Source organism: Cynocephalus volans, chromosome 4 (genome assembly GCF_027409185.1).
Source record: "Cynocephalus volans isolate mCynVol1 chromosome 4, mCynVol1.pri, whole genome shotgun sequence".
Taxonomy (NCBI): domain Eukaryota; kingdom Metazoa; phylum Chordata; class Mammalia; order Dermoptera; family Cynocephalidae; genus Cynocephalus; species Cynocephalus volans.
The window spans coordinates 132,083,920-132,104,695 of record NC_084463.1 but is presented as its reverse complement, the minus strand read 5'-3'; the positions used below and the strand labels follow the sequence as shown (position 1 = coordinate 132,104,695).

Genomic DNA, 20,776 nt, shown 5'->3' with positions numbered 1-20,776 from the left:
CTTGAATAGCTGGGGGACAGATAATCAGCGTCTGCTGAAAAGCATCACCACAACCAAATTGAGCAGTTCCCGCCTGCAGAGGTATTCCATGATGCACAACTGAATGAGCAGATGTGGTTAATGCCTGAAACAATCGGTGTACAGCTCATTATACAGAGACATCTTCTAGTTGCTACATACATGCTATATAAACAGAATTCCAACACATTTCTTGAAATCATAACTCTACAAATAAAAATGGATCCAGACAATGAGAACAAAAACAAGCTGACCAAACTAAAATTTAAAAACTGATTGTGCCATAGAAGGGCAGGTTAAAGATATTAAGAGAATTAAAGAGAAAAGGAAAAAAATGAATTTGAGTAGATATGTTCCAGTTGTTACCCTGAAATTTTAGAGATTTAACAGAGGCCATAGTAAGACCTAACCAACACTGTACCTTCTAACAGCCAACACAAAACTTCAGTATACTTCAAAAGCAAAAATGAGCAATCATTAAAAGGGGGGGCGGGTGCTAGCCAGTTAGCTCACTTGGTTAGAACATGGTGCTGATAACACCCAAGGTAAAGGGTTTGAATCCCCATGCCAGTCCATCATAAAAAAAAAAAAAATAAGATATAAGTTATTAATTACTATAAGTTCTTACCTGACTTCTTAATGTTCCTATTTTAGTGAAATTTGCCGTCAGAGTAGCAGTACTGCTTGAAGCAACTGGTCTTAAAAATGAAGTTTTATTGTGATTATTTGTGTCACATGAATTTGGGTGGGACTTACAAATATCCATAATATGAAAACAGGACTTTACACTGCAAAAGAAAAAGTAAAAGGTATTGTAATATTATTTTATATGCTTAAAGTAGTTGAAAATTAATGTGCTTTATTAACAAAATAAAAAATTATTTCCAAAAGAAAAGAATTCTATGATTTGCAATTAACCTGCTTGTTTCCAATACTATTTCTAACATTTAAATACTATTTCTAACAGGAATATACTATTCCTGTTAGAAAATACTATTTCTAACAGGAAATCCTACCCAAAAAAGTTGCATTTCAAAGAAAATAAAAGTATATATTATACCTGCAATATTTTTTTAAGACAGCAAGGCAATAGTACACAACAATTTGGTAAACACACAATAATTTTTTATGATTCCCTAACCTAAATAATTTTTCCTAAATTTCTAGATCTCCACACCATAAATTAATGGTACCAAGTATGTGGCCATCATGCTATTTTCAAAATTATTGTGTATGGAAACCATTAAGACTTTTAAGTATTTGGGGAGAAAATGTAATTGGGCTTTATAAAAATATCAACTTTTAGAATAATTCTTCATTTAATATTCTTAAAATATTACAGAGAGCTGTTTTAAGTCACTTATTTTACTCTCTTCATCCCATAAAAAAAGAGGTCTGGGGCTAAAAGAATTCACAAGATTTGCCTAAGGTAATTCTGATAAAGCCTTGGAATTCGAGCATATATTCTTCTCTACTAACCCATTAAAAAAAACCTCCTTTCCTTCCACAATGCAGAAGAGAAAATGAGGAAAAAAGAAAGCAAAAGGTATGAAAGAAAATGGAAAATGAAGCTTGTAGGACTCAAAAGAGGATAGACTCTAAGGTCTATGAAAAGTGAAATGTTAACATTCCCTTTTATGTATGCCTGGCTATTAAGGTAAGAATGACATGTAAAAACAAAAGCATGGGGCTGGCTGGTTAGCTCAGTTAGTAAGAGTGTGGTGCTGACAACACTGACGTCCAGGGTTTGATCCGTGTTGCAGCCAGGCGCCATAACAAAAAAAAAAAAAGGAAACAAAAAATTTTTTAAAAGAAACAGTCTTATTTTCAGTATAGTACTGTGGAGAAAGAACATTAGACTGCAATTCAGATTTGTGTTCTAGTTCTACTCTACCACTTACTAAGCTATATGAACTTGGCTGAATTAGCTTAATCTCTTTTGATTCAGTTTACTTATATTTAATGAAGAAATTAAATCATTTTTCTAACATACTGATTTTCAATAGACCTAATATTATTACTTTTTCCCAAACCACTATAAAAGATTTTAAAATAACATACTGGTTACTATGAGGGAAATCTAGAAGATGTTTCATATTAACAAAAGGATGGTTCAGAGTCTCAGCTGGAGTGATTCTTAAATCTGCATCAATCAGCAACATTTTCTTCAACAGACTAACGAATTCTCTTCTATCAGCTTTCTCAGCCAAAAGATCACTTCCTTCTAAATCCATCACTGTGTTCACCTAAGAAATCAAAATTTCAAGCCATCAACTAAAAATAAGCCATAGAGAGTAGTACATGTTAAAGTCTCACAGTTAAAAATAAAAATTGTAACACAGGAAAGAACAGGGAACCACAATTATTTTGAAACAAGAAAAATTGAGATTAAAGAATCCTCAAAATATTTTGAGGTATCAAATAAGATTCAAAGCAGAAAAAAAAAACTTTTTTAATTAAACAAATATCCATTTCTAATGAGATATGGGGAAAAGAAATCTGTTTTCTAGTATTTTTCCTTTTCAAGCAAATACTGTTTACTAAATAACAGGATATGTAAATTAAAAATTTGATAAAGACAAATGTGATATAGTTCCTGAAAGGCTGAAAACTTAGAATCAGTTTATACATCTGTTTGAGAACTTAAAAACACAAGTACTCTGTAGTCATTTAGAAAATGAGGAACATGGTTTGGCCCTTTTGGCATTCAAGTTTACCATCTTAAGCAAATGTGACTGTGGTACTCACATGCGCTATATCTTCCAGACTGTTGAATATGTACTTTCTGGCTTCTTTAGACTTCATTCCTGTCTCTGCCTCATGCTCTTCCAGTGTCTTATCACATGTATCAAAGAGGAAAAATAATATATTATTACCCACAAGTTGTAAATTTCTATTTCTTTAATTCTGGCACATTTAGTCTAATACACTGAATATTCAATTAGGCAATTAGTAGTAGTTTCAAAAGAGTAACTATCAAAAATACATTTTTAAAAGTATAAAAAAAAAAAAAAGAGCTTGGTTCAGGCCAAGAAAAATATTACATATATAACAAGTCCTTAAAATAACTAATTATAAAATTAATCACTGAGGATTTACTGATCCGCCAAAGGCTCTTAGCATACTTAGGATACGTAGTAGGTGCTTAGATTCAGTCCCTGTATTATTATTATTATTATTATTATTTTTTTTTTGTCTTTTTGTGACTGGCCGTACCGCGCTCAGCCAGTGAGCACTCCGGCCATCCTTATATAGAATCCGAACCCGCGGCGGGAGCACTGCTGCACTCCCAGCGCCACACTCTCCCGAGTGCGCCACGGGGTCGACCCCAGTCCCTGTATTATAAACCTTAATAATGTAGAACTGAGTAGGGAAGATAAGCACATACTACAAATAAAGTTATATACATAAAAGTTTCAAAAACCATTTAAGATGAGTTAATAATTATGTTGTTAGGTTACAGAATGACCTAAGTCATTCTGAGAGGGCTCTTTTCTTAAAGAAGGAAGATTCAAAGATGAAAATTCAGGGGCTGGCCAGTTAGTTCAGTTGTTTAGAGTACAGTCTTGTAACACCAAGGTCAAAGGTTGGGATCCCCATACCAGCCAACTGCCAAAAAAAAAAGAAAACTCAAAAGAAAAAAGAAATACAATAGTCATGGAAGGTACTATTCATGCATAAGAGGCATCTCACAAAACTTTTTCTAAATTTTTTTTTAAATGAATTACCTTTAATCTCCACCCAGAATGAGACATATCTGTTTCTCTGCAAAAAAATCTTGTGGATTTCGTACCCACATTTAACAACTGTTCTCCTGGTAAACCTTGAGTCTGAGAAATGTATCGAATCTGAAAAGTAATTTACAAAAAAGTTTATTCTTTCATACAATAGGCATTAATTGGATATATATCAGACATTAGCCAGGTGTTAGGTCAAGAATGAAAAGACATAGTCTGTCCCTTCATGAGAGGATGAAGCCAGAGGAGAAATGAGGGGGTCTGAATTAAGTGATTGAGTAGGGACAGAGAAGAAGGAGTGGATTCAAGAGAGATTCAGATTGATAAAGACTGGGTGAGTTATTACTGTGAAAGTTTGGAGGGGATACTTCTGTGAGTCACTGGCACATTTGTAGTTGTGTCTGCAGAGGAAGAGACCGAGGTGTAGATGAGCTCTTCCAAGGAAAATACGAAAACCCTCAAGCCTCAGGGCTCTCTTGCTTCCTTCAGCTCTTAGCTCAAATAGCACCTTATTCATGAGGCCTTCCACAACCCAACAATAAATAACAGCAAGCTCTGACCTTTACAGCACCCCCATTGTCCTGACTGCATTTTTCTCCACCTTGCTCTGTACCATGGATATTTTATAGCATTACTTTCCATTTTCTTACCCCACTCTCCCCATTCTTAGTAGAATCTAAGTTCCACAATGAAAAGGACTTTGTTTTGTTTATTTACATATCTCCAGCACCCATGACTGTGCCTGGTAGACAGGAGACCCTCAAATACTGGTTCACCCATTTAATGATTGGGCAGAATAGGGAATAAACAGAAGCTTAAAAAAGAGAGAAATCTCTGGGGGCTAAAAATGGTCTTTCCATCCATTCTTCTTAAGACAACTCCTCTAACCTGTATTCGAGAATGAACATAAGGCCCTTTTTATTTGCTCTACCAGTTAGTCCATCCTCTCCTGCATCTTGTATTTCTTCCTATCCATGAGCTCTTTCCCCTCAGACAACAAAAATGTTCAATATCTTCTATCCTCAAAAAAAACCCACGAAACTTCCCTTAAATATTTAAACCTCTTTTCTCACTCAGTTAAGAGCCATAAAATATAACATATCTTATTTCACTTCCCATTCACACCTCAACACAGTACAATCTGAATTTTACTCTTATCATCCTCATGACATGGCAATAAGATAAATAATGACCTGTTAATAACAGACACATTTAATGGTCACAGGCAGTCCTTATCCAACTTTAATACTAATGGCTATCACCTTTTTACTTAAAAACTCTGCTCCTTCAATTTCCATGACACCATTCTTTTCTGGTTCTCTTCCTATTTCTTGACACTCTTTAACTGGCTTCCTCCATTTGTTTTTCATATGACATTGCTTTCCAGAGTTTTGTCATTCTTCCTTCCTTCTCCAAGTCCCAACTGCCCACAGTTTTATCTCTAAATCTATATCTAAATCTTTATCTCTAGCTCTGGAGCTCCAGACCCAACTAATTTTGAAACTCTCCACACCTGGCTGGACTTCAGGTACATATGCTAAGTTGATTTTCCCTCAGATCTGCTAATCTTTAATGTTTCGTCCCCTGATTAACAGCAACATCATCCACCCAAATCAGAAACCTGAAATTTATGCCAAACAAGTACCTCTTCCTCATCACCCTCTCCCAACATTCAAACCGTAAAAATGCTACCTCGTTAACAGTTTTCATAACTGTCCCCTCTTCTCCATCCCTATTTCAGTTCTTCTTCGATTCTGAGTTGTACAATTTCACAAGCCTCCTAATTACTCTTACCGACTCCCCGACCATCCCAACCAGAGGTAATTACTCTCCTGCGCTACCACCACCCCTAGAATATAAAAACTTTAATGTATTTATAACATGATATTACAATTATATTCACATTTCTATTTTTCCTACTATAGTGTGACCCTCCTTGACAACACAGTCTATATGTTTTATCCATATTTGTATCCCTGGTTTTACATGAAATTTATAAGAAATTTTATATGAAATGATAACGAAAATCTCCACATTACAAATTAGCTTCATTTCATTAAAGTGCTGCACCTTCCCCACCTACCACCCACTAAGTAGCTAACTTCCTTATTTTCAGGAAACAAAGTGGAAGGTAAAAGACTAAGAGTTCAGTGCCTAGATGTTGCATCAGATAGGAAAGCCATCAACAGTTCAATTTCAATAAACATACACAGTTTCGATTGATTATGTGTTAGATGCTAAAGATATGCAGATGAATTAAACATGGTGCCAATCTTCACAAGCATGTAATTCAGTAGATTAGATAAATATTTAGGCACATAATTTGCAATTAAGCTAGTAAGTGTCACTGTGAAGAAAACAAAGTGCTAAAAGAGCACAGAGAATAGAATAATTAATGTACCTGAGAAGTTGGGATGGCACTTGCAAAACAAAACATAACACGATAAAGTGGCAGGTGAAGCTCTGAGTTTATTTTGGCCCTGAGTTTATTACTGGTCATAATGCCTGCCCGGTCTTTTGAAGGAAAAATGCTCCATCTGTCACCCCTAATATATGAAATGTGCGACCCTTTGCCTCCCCCATCTCCTGTGGATAAAGAGTGGAGACCTGACTCACAAGCAATTAATTCATAAGTTGGCCTTGTGAACTCAACTAGACATAAGCTAAGCAAATCAGATTTACATTGTCAGAAATGTGAACTAAGAAATACCAATTTCTGTTGGGAAATGAGCTGAATGAAGGGTTATGAGCAGATCTGGAGTTCGATGGCTATGAAACCTAACCAAAGGTAGCAGTGACCAGAAACTGGGAGTAGCAAGTTAGGATCAGAACAGATAAAAGCACTTGAAGAGCAGCTAAGTCACACTGATGGTCAAGTACCAGAATGAAGTTCTACCAACTCCTATTAATTCCTCTAGCATTGCCTTGATTCCAAAAGTACCTTCTACTCCAAACTTCACAAAACCTAGTAATATCATAGTTCCATTCTTGGATTTTTGTGATGGTCCACATATATAAATAAATGTCCCCTTACTTGAGCCAGCTTGAATGGGTCTCTTTGCAATCCCAATAGCCTGACAAAAATAGAAACCTTAGAAGAGTTTTTTTTCTTCCGGGATTGAAATAGTGAACTATATTTTTCTTACATAAGACTTGAAATTACCAAATATAATTTGAATATAAATTCAGACTTTTAGCTGAATTTATATTCAAATACAAATTCTGGGAAAGATTCTACGTAAACTCCAACAAACATTTTAGAAGAGCAATCAACATTTACCAAGTAAATATTGTCTATCCATCCATTAAAATATTACTTAATGCCCTAGAATACTTTTGATATTTCCCTGATAAATATAAGCTAAGTTCTGTAAATAGAACACTGATAAGACAGTATATCTACAATTAAGACAGGAAGAGATCCAAGAACAGTATCAATTGGTGGCACGGGCCTTCTCTAAACACACTACTAAATACACGAATGTGTATGAATGGAAATTAAATTCCATATAAGAAAATATGACACATGTTAAATTCCCAACACGGCCAGAGCCTCATTACAGACTGTAAATTTCAAAGAGGAAATTGCATTAGAAAAGCCTTAAGAGACGATAAAGATGATTAAAGGGCTAGAATACAAACCCCATAATAAAGTAGTAAAATAATTTAAATATTTTTTCATGGTGACTCAAATTTGGCTCTTAAGACTATAATAATTACAGTTCTATGGTTAAGAACTTTTTTCACCTACTTTGTAAACATAAAAAAACTTATATTGTACTAAAAGGTTAAGTAAAGATTAGACATAAGACATATCAACAAAAGTTAAGAAAGAGATAAGTTACAACCTATTTCATTAGAAGTCTTTTACTTTGGTAAATGTTCCATGTGCACTTGAAAAGCATGTATTCTGCAATTTGGGTTGTACTGTTGATTGTAGTCAGCTATAACTGTATCATTAGGTCAACTTAGTAAATCATATTTAAATCTATATTCTTACTGATATTTTTCTATCTACTTGTTCTCTCCATTACTGAAAGAAATATGCTAAAATCTCTATGATTGTGGGTGTGTCTATTTCTCCTTTTGGTTCTGTCAATTTTAGATTTATATTATTTTGAATATATTACAAGAGGTATAAAATATAAAATTGTTGTATGCTCATGTTGAATTGAATTTTCCAAGCTGGCTGAGAGCTTCCCCTCTTTATAAATAATAGTGATGTATCTATAATGTAGAAGCACTCCTGTTGTAAAAGGCAATCATTAATAAAAGCAAAACAAAAAGAAAAGAATATCTTCTATAACATAAATTGAGAGATAAATATCTGTACACAATGTTATCATAGGACAAAATGATAAATTAGCATGAGCTGCTGGCTCCTGGGAAGGAGCCCAGGAGGAACTCAAAGCTGGGGCTAGAACACCAATGGAGGTTGAGGAATCAGAGAAACAACACAAAGACTGTAAAAACCCTCTTCATGTGATGGCAGATTGGCAGTCATGGGGTGGGAGTGGAGTCCAGAAGAAGGCCAGAGTCAGAGAATGGGGATAGACTACTGCAGGGTTTAGTTGGGCCCTTTTAATTCTCCCCGCCATATGGCCTTGGAAATATCACTATCCATGATAGTGTACAGGTGGTCCATGTTAACAGCTTCTGGGTTCAGACTGCCTGTGTTAGATTCTTGGGCAAGTTATTTTATTTTTTTGGCCAACTGGCCAGTGTGGCTGTTGGGCAAGTTATTTATTTAACTTCCCCAAATCCTCATTTCCTCATCTGTAAAATAGAAGCAATAGTAATATGTACCTCATAGGGTTATTGTGAGCATTAAATGAGTTAATGTAAAGTTCCTGGCACATAAAATAAATAAAGTAGCTCAGTAAGTATTAATTAGTAATATTGTTATTATTGGCCACTGCACTGCCACCATAAGAAAAAAAATTAAATTAAAAGTACCAATCCCCCAATTCAGTTGTTCAAGTATATCAAGGCAGCTGGTTACTAGAAGAGGGAACAGAAAGAGGCATTTTCTACTGGTGGCCCTGTCACATCCTAAATCAGGTGACCATAATCTAGGGAAATGGGGAAAATCTATGAAAATCAAACACATTAATAAATAAACTAAAAATTAAAAAAGAAAAAAACACTTAGGCTAGCACTTTAAGAGATGCAAAAAAAAAAGCACCTTGGAGTCCCAAACCAATTTAGGACTTAAAAACAAAAGCAAAAACAACTTAGGAAATTAGGAATAAGAGGGGAGCTCTGTTATCTTGAAAACAGACATTTATCAAAGCCTATATAGCAAACATCATACTGGAAAATGAGTATAAAGTGTCTCTAAGATTGGGACCAAAACAAGGATACCCACACCAGCACTCCCATTCATTTATATTCAAATATTTGGGGAAATAACTTTTAAAACACTAAATTGATAACTGTCAAACCACTGATGCTATAAGCTAGTGACTTCTTTCCAATCCATTTGGAATTAAAGTGATATACATTCTAAAAATATAGTTAGGCTGGCCAGTTAGCTCACTCAGAGCATGGTCCTGATAACAGCAAGGTCAAGGGTTCAGATCCCCATACCAGCCAGCCACAAAAAAAAGAAAAAGAAAAAGAAAGAAAAAAGAAAAGAAAAATATTGTTAATCTGGATAAAATAATACCTGTTCCAAGATTCTTTTTTAAAAGAAATCTATTATAGAATTCAGAAAAATTGGGTTTTGGTCAAGGCTTTGTCTTTAAAATTACAATTGTGACTTTGGACAAGTCAATTGATTTTTCTGAGCCTCAGTTTCCTCCTTCATAAAATGGAAGGGGGGGACAGGAACTAGATAATCTCTGGAGTCCTTTTCAGTGCGAACATCAGTTGTCCAGGACTAGACATGTGAAGTCCTAATCCAGAGTGTAATAGCAAATCAATTTGAAATTGCCACTATATGGTGTCCTGCTCCAGGGTGCTATGCATGCCATAAATTACAATAAACGAAACCAAAGGTATATTTCTTGCATTTGACCACTGCCTCAGTACTTCAGCAGTTAAGGTATTATGGGACTCTATGATTAGATTACGATCTCTTTCAGAACTGGCAATAATAGTCTAGCATCTCCATCAAAGTTAGTAGTTGGGTAAAAAGCTGAACGAAGTTAGGATGAATGGAAAATTTTATATAAACTGTCTTTTAAGAGGTATCCTGAACATGGAGGAGGGAAGGTAGTGAATACAGAAAATCTGACCTAAAAAAGAAGGTTCAGGGTAGAAAATCATCAGAAGATGATAAGAGTTTAAAGTCAATGTTAACATCTAATCTAATAATTAATATTAAATGATTTTTAGAGTCACCTCAGGAATATTTAAGTCACCCAAATTAATAACCTCTCTTATTCCTTTTGAGATAGAAAACTAAGCCCTGAAAATCAGAATAAAGGCAGAACATGTTATATGATTATGTCATGTATGCTTTAAAATGTTTCTACTTTTTCTTGCTTAAAAGCTAAATAGTGTATCATCTAAATAAAAAGTACATTTATCCACTGAGACAATTACAGAAAGACAAAATTAATGTAATAACTCTGTTAATTTTGACTAACATTTTCCATTAAAATGAGTTGAGTATATATCTGTCTAATAAGGGGGATGCTAAAAGAATAATGAATAAGTTGAAAATTTCTCCAAAAAAGAATCTTGGTATTAAAAATCAAGACACTAGCAAACAACATTATCTAATAGCTTAGAGAGGCTAATGAACCTACCTGAAAATTACCATGAAAAGTGCATTTAACGTAATTTGCTGGATTCTACTGAGAATCATTAAAAGTGCTAAACTACACTTTCAGCACCATTCACAAACCACTGAAAAGACTGAAGAAGGTTCACGTGACAGAGGTACTTAACACTAATAATGGCTATTGGTTTAAGATCAAAAGTTATGATGCCTTTTAGGAGGTTTTACTCCTTGGGAGGGGCTAACATTTCATACATCATCAAGTCTGTCACCAAAGCAAAGCACACTCATTTAAATGGACCCAATCTAGGCCTTTTTATGTCTATAATATAAAAATGTGATGCAAAAAATTCTCCCAAGAATTTTACAAAACTGATTTTGGGGGCGTATAAATTGTAACTCTGTTTATGAAAACTTGCTTCAGCATTATAAAAGAGTTTTTAAAATCAAGTACTAATTTTGAGATCTTGAACTTAATTTCTATAAGACCCCAAGTTTTGCCACTTTATTTTAAAAAGATTTTCATATGTATTAAATATCTGCAGCCATGCATTCCTATAAATCTATTATTATTCTTTACTTTCTACCATTCTACTAGATTACCATGACAGTTCTATTACCTGATCATACTCCAAGGCTCCTGGGTAGAGCGGCCATCCGAGGAATAATTCTGCAATCACACATCCCAATGACCACATGTCTATGGCTTCACAAAATGGCAACCCCAATATAATTTCTGGAGCTCTGAAATTAAAAAAAAGGGGGGGGGTTCCTTTAAAATTACATGATTTCATCTGATATTCTAAGAAAAGTTAGTAAAACGACAGAGGGATCATGTTCTATTTATAATAACTCTTCACTCTTTCAGAACTCTTTGAAACCTCGCCATAATCTTGAATTAAGCTGAAAAGGACACTATTAGTAAAACATCACTATGCAGTCTCATTACCATAATCCTTTACCCTATAAGGAGTTTTACATTTTTTAAAAAAGAAAAAACACATAGATCTTATTTCTGAGACTACAGCAGGTTAGAAATAACACACTAGAAAGAGAATTGGCAAACTAATAAATACATGCACTATGACATTAACAGAACTGAAAACCAGACATTGATAAGACCAAAACAAAGCAAAACAAAAACCCCAAAGGCTAAAAGTAAATATTACTTCAGAACATAATAATAAATATTCACATAATTGGAGCCATCAGTCAACCAAAAGAGACAAAACTAAGTTCAATGTATACTGTTTTAAAAGGCAGAAAAGTATAAGAAACAGCAAAACAGTTAAAAAGCATTTTAGCACTTAACAGTCTTTGGATATTTGGAAAATGTACTCCATAAAATATATCATTGCCAGATAAATTCCTCTGCTACTTCACATCGATTTCCCATGAGAAGATTAAAATCCTAAGAAAGTTTCCACATACAGCTGTGTAATTCCAAAGGAAGTCACACACATCACAGTTATCCTAGATTTGTGTCTGCATGTGTGCACGTGTTTTTAATTTTAAAACAATCTCAATCTTACAGAAGTTGCAAGAATGGTACAATGAATATTTGTTTTCTTAAACCACTGAAAATAATTTTCCAAATTACTGTATACTTTATATTTCCTACAAACAAGAATATTCTCCTACATAACCACAATATAATCATCAAAATCAGGAAATGAACACTGATACATCTATACCATCTAAGCCTCAGGCTGCATTCAAGTTTGGCCAACTTTACTAACAGTGTCCCTTTTTGGCAAAAGTATCCAACTCAGAATCATACATTGCATTTAGTTGTCATATCATTTTTTCAATATGGAATCGTTCCTCAGTCTTTCCTTGATTTCCAGGACCCTGGCATAAGATATTACGGATCAGTTATTTGTAGAAATGTCCCTCAGTGTGGGTTTGTTTGATGTTTCATCATAATCAGATTCAGGTTATAAATCTTTGAGAGGAATATCACAGAAGTGATGTTTTCTCATTATATTCTATGAGGTAGCACATAATTTTGATATGTTCCATTACTAATAATTTTCACTTTGATCACTTGATTAATGTGATGTCTGCTATATTTCTTCACTATTAACTTCCTCCACTATTAAAGTCCTCCTTTTCCCTCTGTAATTAAGAATTGTGGGGTTTCAATTTGAAACTATGTAAGTAACACTTTTCTTATCAAACTTTCAATTTATTCATTTATTTACCTTTTTGAGTACAGATCAACGGATTCATATATTCAATAGGTTATAATCCATTACTGCAATTATTTATTTTGATACTCAAATTTTTCCAGTCAGAATTCCCTCAAACTTTCTTTTGACATGTCCACATCACTCTTTGATTATTTCTTTGCTTTCTGACACAGCAAAATATTCCAGGCTCATCTTGTTCTTTCCCTGCTCCAGCCGCAGAAGTAGCCATTTCTCCAAGGATCCCTGGTTTCTTTTAGTGGAGAATAGTACTTTAATACCAAGATCAAGGAGACATATATCCTCATTACTGTTGGGATGGTTCCCAGGCATTCTCTACAGTTAAACAGAATAAACCTTCTGTTCATTTCTTAACTGAGACTACCCCTTGTCATTATCTACTAAAGCAGTGTTTGTCAGTCTTGGCTGCACATTACAATCACTTGAACCTGGTCACACCCTGTACCAATCAAACCAGAAACCCTGGGGATGGGACTTAGGAATTAGTATTTTTTAAAGCTCCAAGGGTGGTTTCAACATATAGCCAAACTTGGCCAACCCACCCTACCGCGCCTGCACAGAAGGCAGGACTCTGTGCTGCTGCTACCGGGGAGGCCTTGTACATCATCTGCAGAGGTGGACCACAACAGCCACCACTGCAGCTTCTATTGCTGCAAGGACAGCTTTCTACCACAGTAACATCCACAACCACGGTGCATCTGATTTCATCCACATAAGGAGTCACTCAAGGAGCTTGGAAAGAGGCTCAAAGTCCACTACAGAGTAATAGAAGAAGCAACTGATCTACCAGACGACCAGAAATCAATGTAGAGACACCAGAAGTACAAAAAAACAAAAGCACAGAAAATATGTCACCCCCAAAGGAATTTAGTAATTCTTGAGTACCAGACCCTACAGAACAGAAAACCCCTGAAATGACTGACAAGGAACTGAGTAAATTGTCTTAGAAAACTCAATTAGATAAGAGAGGACTCAGTTAGACAACACAATGAAATGAGAAAAAATATCCAGGATATGAAGAAGGAAATTTACAAAGAGATTAATACATTAAAAAAGAATGTAGCAGAACTCCTGGAACTGAGATATGCATTCAATGAAATAAAAAACACAACCAAGAGCTTAAGTAGCAGATTAGAGCAAGCAGAAGAAAAAATGTCCACACTCAAAGATGGTCTTTATGAAATAACCTAGGTGGACAAAAAAAGGAAAAAAAAATTTTTAAGGATAAAGAAAGTCTAAGAGAGCTAGCAGACAACCTTATGTACATAAACATCTAAATCGTGGGTGCTCCAGAAGGGGAGGAGAAAGGTAAATGCACTGAAAATCTATTCAGTGAAATAATAATGGAAAACATCACAGGTATAGGAAGAGACACAGATCTTCAGATCCAGGAAGCACAAAGATCTCCAAACTGATTCAATCCAAAAAGATCTTCTCCAAGACACATTACAGTCAAACTGGCAAAACTCAAAGACAAAGAAAGAATCCTAAAAGCAGCAAGAGAAAAGTGTCAAGTCACTTACAATGGAGCACCCATCAGACTAACAGCAGACTTCTCAACTGAAACTCTACAGGTAAGAAGAAAATGGGATGACATATTCGAAATACTAAAAGAGGAGTTCAAGATGTCGGTGGCTGCGGCGGTTGGCGCGGAGTAGCTGAGGTGGAAAGGCGGCCACTGGGCCTCAGGCACCCGGGAAACTTGTGGACCTTCCTCTCGCCATCTCTTAAGGGAGGACCGCTGCTGCTGACCGGTCGTGGGGGGTGACCGCCACTTTGCCCCCAGCAGGAGAGGGTGCCTCACTTACAGGCAACAGCTTTGAAGTGTGGAGCAGGAAAAGAACTGTTTCTTAGCTGCAAAAGCGAGTCTCGAAACAGGGAACACGGCGCCAGGGCTGCTGTGGATGCAGACAGGATCCCAGAGGACGGGGCCGCGCTGAAGGCGGCCAGCTGCCCTATTCAGGATTCGAGGTTTCAGGCCGGCATTAAAGAAGATTCCTGGGAGCGCCCGAGCCGAGCCGCGACTGAACAGCCCGAGGCGGCAGCGGCCGAGAATGGGGAAGGCGGCAAACCAGAGACAGAGAGTGAACACCCGACCTGGCACAACACTGTGAGCGACCCCTGGCCCAGCTCTGTTCGGGGGGGGGGGGGGGATTACGCCCACCCGGCTCCCGCCTGCACCACCAGGCCACTCACCGCCCCGGGGCTGCCTCTATTTTCCCAGGTGCTGGCAGCTCCGCCCGGCTCGGCCATCACTGAGCCTTCCCACTTGCTTGGCCCGGCGTGGGGCTTTCTGGAGCCTGCGGCCGGCCTCCCCTCCCACTCCCTCCGCGGTTCCCTGGCGGGGCTGGTGGAGGGGGGAGTCCCCGGCCAGTGTCGGAGGGCAAGGAAGTACGGGCGGGCGGGCCGACTGTCACTCCACCACACCCTGGACTCCGGCCCCCGGTAAACTTCCTGTTACTGGGAGGCAGATACCATCTCTGCAGCCACCAGTTCGGAAAAAAGCCTAACCAATTTCTAGTTGGGATTAGTGGGGTAGGAGAGTTCCCAGGTCCACTTGAACCTGCCAGAGAGCTGGCTGAAGGTGGGCGCTAGATTCGGTCTATGCCGGGGGGATACAAAGGTGAACAAGCCCTGAGAAAGATCTACACAGTGCTACAAAGGCACCCAGAGAGACCGGTCGTCTGTGCCTAGCAGAAACCTGGTAGACTTCCTGGGCGAGGCGGTGCCGAGCAGGGTCTTGAAGGCCCAGCTGATAGAAGAGGGGCGCAGAAGACACGCCCCAGCCCAGCACAGTGTGCACAGAGTGGGGAGACGTGCAACCTGGGAGGCGGAGACTCGACAGAAACCACACACCCGGTGGGGTCGCCACTGCACGATCCAACAGCCTGGGCCAGAGCACACGGAACAGGGAGAAGTCCTGCACAGGAAGTGAAAGCTCAACAGAGATCACACACCCTGTGGTACGTGATCCACCAGCCCAGCAGAGTCTAAGCTGACCAGAAAGGTGGCTCCCCGGAGAAGCCCAAGACCCGAGGCAACCACACACATAAGGCACTAGAGGCCAACTGACCAGTCACGGAGGGAGCCATACGAAATTGGCAACCACAGCAACATCCTAGTTAGTCATTAGTCTCAAACTGGTGGTCTGTGAAACCCCCTGCCACAATGAATAAACACCAAAAAAAAGATACCAGAAATACAAAAAATCAAGAAAGTACACCACCAAAAGTTAATAAATTTCAAACTCTAGATCCTATAGAACAAGAAGCCACTGAAATAACTGACAAGGAATTTCGAGTGATAATTCTAAGGAAACTGAATGAGATACAAGAAAACTCAGCTAGACATCATGATGAAATGAGGAAAAGTATACAGGACCTGAAAGAGGAAATGTACAAGGAAGTCAATGCCCCGAAAAAAAATGTAGCAGAACTTGCCAAACTGAAGAAGTTATTCAGTGAAATAAAAAACACAACGGAGAGTTTAACCAGCAGGCTTGCCGAAGTTGAAGAGAGAACCTCTGAACTTGAAGATGGGCTGTTTGAAATAACACAAGCAGACAAAAAGAAAGAAAAAAGAATCAAGGACATTGAAGAAAATCTGAGAGAGATATCAGACAACCTCAAGCGCTCAAATATCAGAGTCATGGGTATTCCAGAAGGGGAGGAAAATGGAGATTGCATTGAAAACATATTCAACAAAATAGTGGCAGAAAACTTCCCAGGTATAGGAAAAATCACAGATCTTCAGATCCAGGAAGCTCAACAATCTCCAAACGTATTCAACCCAAAAAGGCCTTCTCCAAGACATGTCATAGTCAAACTGGCAAAACTCAGAGACAAAGAGAGAATCTTAAAAGCTGCAAGAGAGAAGCGTCAAATCACCTATAAGGGAGCCCCAATCAGGCTAACATCAGACTTCTCATCACAAACCCTAAAAGCTAGAAAGGAATGGGATGATATTTTCAAAATACTAAAAGACAAAGATTGCCAGCCAAGAATACTCTACCCTGCAAGGCTATCCTTCCAAAATGAAGGGCAAATAGTATATTTCTCAGACAAACAAAAACTGCAGGAGTTCACCACCACATGACCACCCTTACAAGAAATTCTCAAGGGAGTACTGGGTTTGGTTCCTGAAAAATAACTACCACTGCCATAAAAACCCAAGAAAAATCAATACCCACTAGTATAATAAAAATGGCATCCATGAAGAGAAAACAAACAAACAAAAACACTATCTACAACCTAAGGAACCAACAAACACAGAAAACAAACAGTAAATCAGAAAGCAAGGAACAAAAGACACCTAAGACAACCAAACGACCAATAAAATGCTAGGAATAAATCAACACTATTCAATAACAACTCTTAATGTAAAAGGCTTAAACTCCCCAATCAAAAGACACAGACTGGCTGACTGGATCAAAAAGGAGGACCCAACTATATGCTGCCTACAAGAGACCACCTCACCCATAAAGATTCACACAGACTAAGAGTGAAAGGATGGAAAAAGATTTACCATGCAAACAGAAAAGAAAAACGAGCTGGAGTAGCTATTCTTATATCTGACAAAACAGACTTTAAACTAAAAACCATAAAAAGAGACAATGAGGGACACTACTTAATGATAAAAGGACTGATCCATCAAGAAGACATAATAATCATAAATATGTACGCACCCAATGTTGGAGCAGCCAGATTTATAAAACAAACTCTATTAGACCTAAAGAAGGAAATAGACACTAATACCATAATAGCAGGGGACCTGAACACCCCACTGTCAATATTAGACAGATCATCTAGGCAAAGAATCAGTAGAGAAACACAAGATCTAAACAAGACTCTAGACCAATTGGACTTGGCAGATATCTACAGAACATTCCACCCAACAACCTCAGAATATTCATTCTTCTCAGCAGCACATGGATCATTCTCCAGGATAGATCACATATTAGGTCACAAATCAAGTCTCAATAAATTCAAAAAAATTGGAATTATCCCATGTATCTTCTCAGACCACAATGGATTAAAACTAGAAATTAATAACAAACGAAACTCTGGAAACTATACAAACACATGGAAATTAAACAGCATTCTACTTAATGACATATGGATCCAAGAAGAAATCAAGCAGGAAATCAAAAAATTTATTGAAACTAATGAAAACAATGATACATCATACCAAAACCTGTGGGATACTGCAAAAGCAGTATTGAGGGGAAAATTCATCGCATTAAACGCTCACTTCAGAAGAATGGAAAGATGGCAAGTGAACAACCTAACACTTCACCTTAAAGAACTAGAAAAACAAGAACAATCCAAACCTAAAGTTAGCAGACAGAAAGAAATCATTAAGATCAGAGCAGAACTGAATGAAATTGAAAACCAAAAAACAATTCAAAAGATCAACGAATCAAAAAGTTGGTTTTTTGAAAAGATAAATAAAATTGACAAACCATTAGCATGGCTAACAAAAAAAGAAGAGAGAAGACTCAAATAACAAAAATTAGAAATGAAAAAGGCGATATTACAACTGATTCATCTGAAATACAAGGAATCATTCGAGACTACTATAACCAACTATACGCCAACAAATTTGAAAATCTGGAGGAAATGGATAAATTTCTGGACACACACAAGCTCCCCAAACTGAACCGTGAAGACGTAGAAAATTTGAACAGACCAATAACAATAAAGGAGATTGAAGCTGTTATCAGAAGGCTCCCAACAAAGAAAAGCCCAGGACCAGATGGATTCACAGCAGAATTTTACCAAACATTCAAAGAGGAATTGACACCGATTCTTTACAAACTATTCCAAAAGATTGAAACGGACACAAATCTCCCAAACTCATTCTATGAAGCAAACATCATCCTGATACCAAAACCAGGTAAAGATATAACCAAAAAAGAAAACTACAGGCCGATATCCTTGATGAATATAGATGCAAAAATCCTCACTAAAAGGGCCGGCCCGTGGCTCACTCGGGAGAGTGTGGTGCTGAGAACACCAAGGCCCCGGGTTCGGATCCCATATACGGATGGCCGGTTCGCTCACGGGCTGAGCGTGGTGCTCACAACACCAAGTCAAGGGTTAAGATCCCCTTACCGGTCATCTTTAAAAAAAAAAAAAAAAAATCCTCACTAAAATACTAGCAAACAGAATACAGCAACACATACGTAAAATTATTCATCGTGATCAAGTGGGATTCATCCCAGGGATGCAAGGTTGGTTCAACATACGCAAATCAATAAATGTGATACACCATATTAATAAAGTCAAACACAAGGACCATATGATCATCTCTATAGATGCTGAAAAAGCATTTGATAAAGTTCAGCACTCATTCATGACAAAGACCCTCTATAAGTTAGGTATAGAGGGAAAGTATCTCAACATAATTAAAGCTATATATGCCAAACCCACTGCCAATATCATCCTGAATGGGAAAAGCTGAAAGCTTTTCCTTTAAGAACAGGAACTAGACAAGGATGCCCACTCTCACCACTCCTAGTCAACATAGTGTTGGAAGTACTAGCCAGAGCAATCAGAGAAGAGAAGGAAATAGAGGGCATCCAGATTGGAAAAGATGAAGTCAAACTGTCCCTGTTTGCAGATGACATGATCCTATATATCGAAGAGCCTAAAACCTCTACAAAAAAACTCTTGGAATTGATAAATGATTTCAGCACAGTAGCAGGATACAAAATCAACACACAAAAATCAGTAGCATTTCTTTTCTCCAATAGTGAACATGCAGAAAGAGAAATCAAGAAAGACTGCCCATTTACAATAGCCACCAAAAAAATAAATTACTTAGGAATTGAGTTAACCAAGGAGGTGAAAAATCTCTATAATGAGAACTACAAACCACTGCTGAGAGAAATTAGAGAGGATACAAGAAGATGGAAAGATATCCCATGCTCTTGGATTGGAAGAATCAACATAGTGAAAATGTCCATACTACCCAAAGTGATATACAAATTCAATGCAATCCCCATCAAAATTCCAAAGACATTTTTCTCAGAAATGGAAAAAACTATTCAGACATTTATATGGAACAATAAAAGACCACGCATAGCCAAAGCAATGCTCAGCAAAAAAAATAAAGCTGGAGGCATAACACTACCTGACTTTAAGCTATACTACAAAGCTATGATAATCAAAACAGTATGGTACTGGCATAAAAACAGAAACACTGACTAATGGAATAGAATAGAGAATCCAGAAATCAACCCACACACTTACTTCCAACTGATCTTTGACAAAGGCACCAAGCCTATTCACTGGGGAAGGGACTGCCTCTTCAGCAAATGGTGCTGGGATAACTGGATATCCATATGCAGGAGAATGAAACTAGACCCATACCTCTCACCATATACTAAAATCAACTCAAAATGGATTAAGGATTTAAATATACACCCTGAAACAATAAAACTTCTTAAAGAAAACATAGGAGAAACACTTCAGGAAATAGGACTGGGCACAGACTTCATGAATACGACCCCAAAAGCACGGGCTACCAAAGGAAAAATAAACAAATGGGATTATATCAAACTAAAAAGCTTCTGCACAGCAAAAGAAACAATTAAAAGAGTTAAAAGACAACCAACAGAGTGGGAGAAAATATTTGCAAAATATACATCTGACAAAGGATTAATATCCAGAATATACAAGGAACTCAAACAACTTTAAAAGAAGAAAACAAGCAACCCAATTATAAAATGGGCAAAAGAGCTAAGTAGGCATTTCTCTAAGGAAGATATACAAATGGCCAACAGACATATGAAAAAATGCTCAACATCACTCAGCATCCGGGAAATGCAAATCAAAACCACATTGAGATACCATCTAACCCCAGTTAGGATGGCTAAAATCCAAAAGACTATGAATGATAAATGCTGGCGAGGTTGCGGAGAAAAAGGAACTCTCATACATTGTTGGTGGGACTGCAAAATGGTGCAGCCTCTATGGAAAATGGTATGGAGGTTCCTCAAACAATTGCAGATAGATCTACCATACGACCCAGCTATCCCACTGTTGGGAATATACCCAGAGGAATGGAAATCATCAAGTCGA

General features: G+C 37.3%; 1 protein-coding gene across 9 annotated transcripts in view; it reads right to left on the bottom strand.

The window, feature by feature from the left end:
* HIPK3 (homeodomain interacting protein kinase 3) overlaps positions 1 to 20,776 on the bottom strand; it is a 96,445-nt gene that overhangs the window by 13,730 nt on the left and 61,939 nt on the right. For all 9 annotated transcript variants that reach the window (XM_063095953.1, XM_063095946.1, XM_063095949.1 and 6 more), the window contains exons 3-8: positions 11,103 to 11,226; positions 3,747 to 3,866; positions 2,767 to 2,853; positions 2,080 to 2,264; positions 647 to 806; positions 1 to 124 (exon numbers count right to left, since the gene is read on the bottom strand). In XM_063095953.1, coding sequence (XP_062952023.1) covers positions 1 to 124; positions 647 to 806; positions 2,080 to 2,264; positions 2,767 to 2,853; positions 3,747 to 3,866; positions 11,103 to 11,226 — 800 coding nt within the window. The remainder of the gene's footprint in view (positions 125 to 646; positions 807 to 2,079; positions 2,265 to 2,766; positions 2,854 to 3,746; positions 3,867 to 11,102; positions 11,227 to 20,776) is intronic.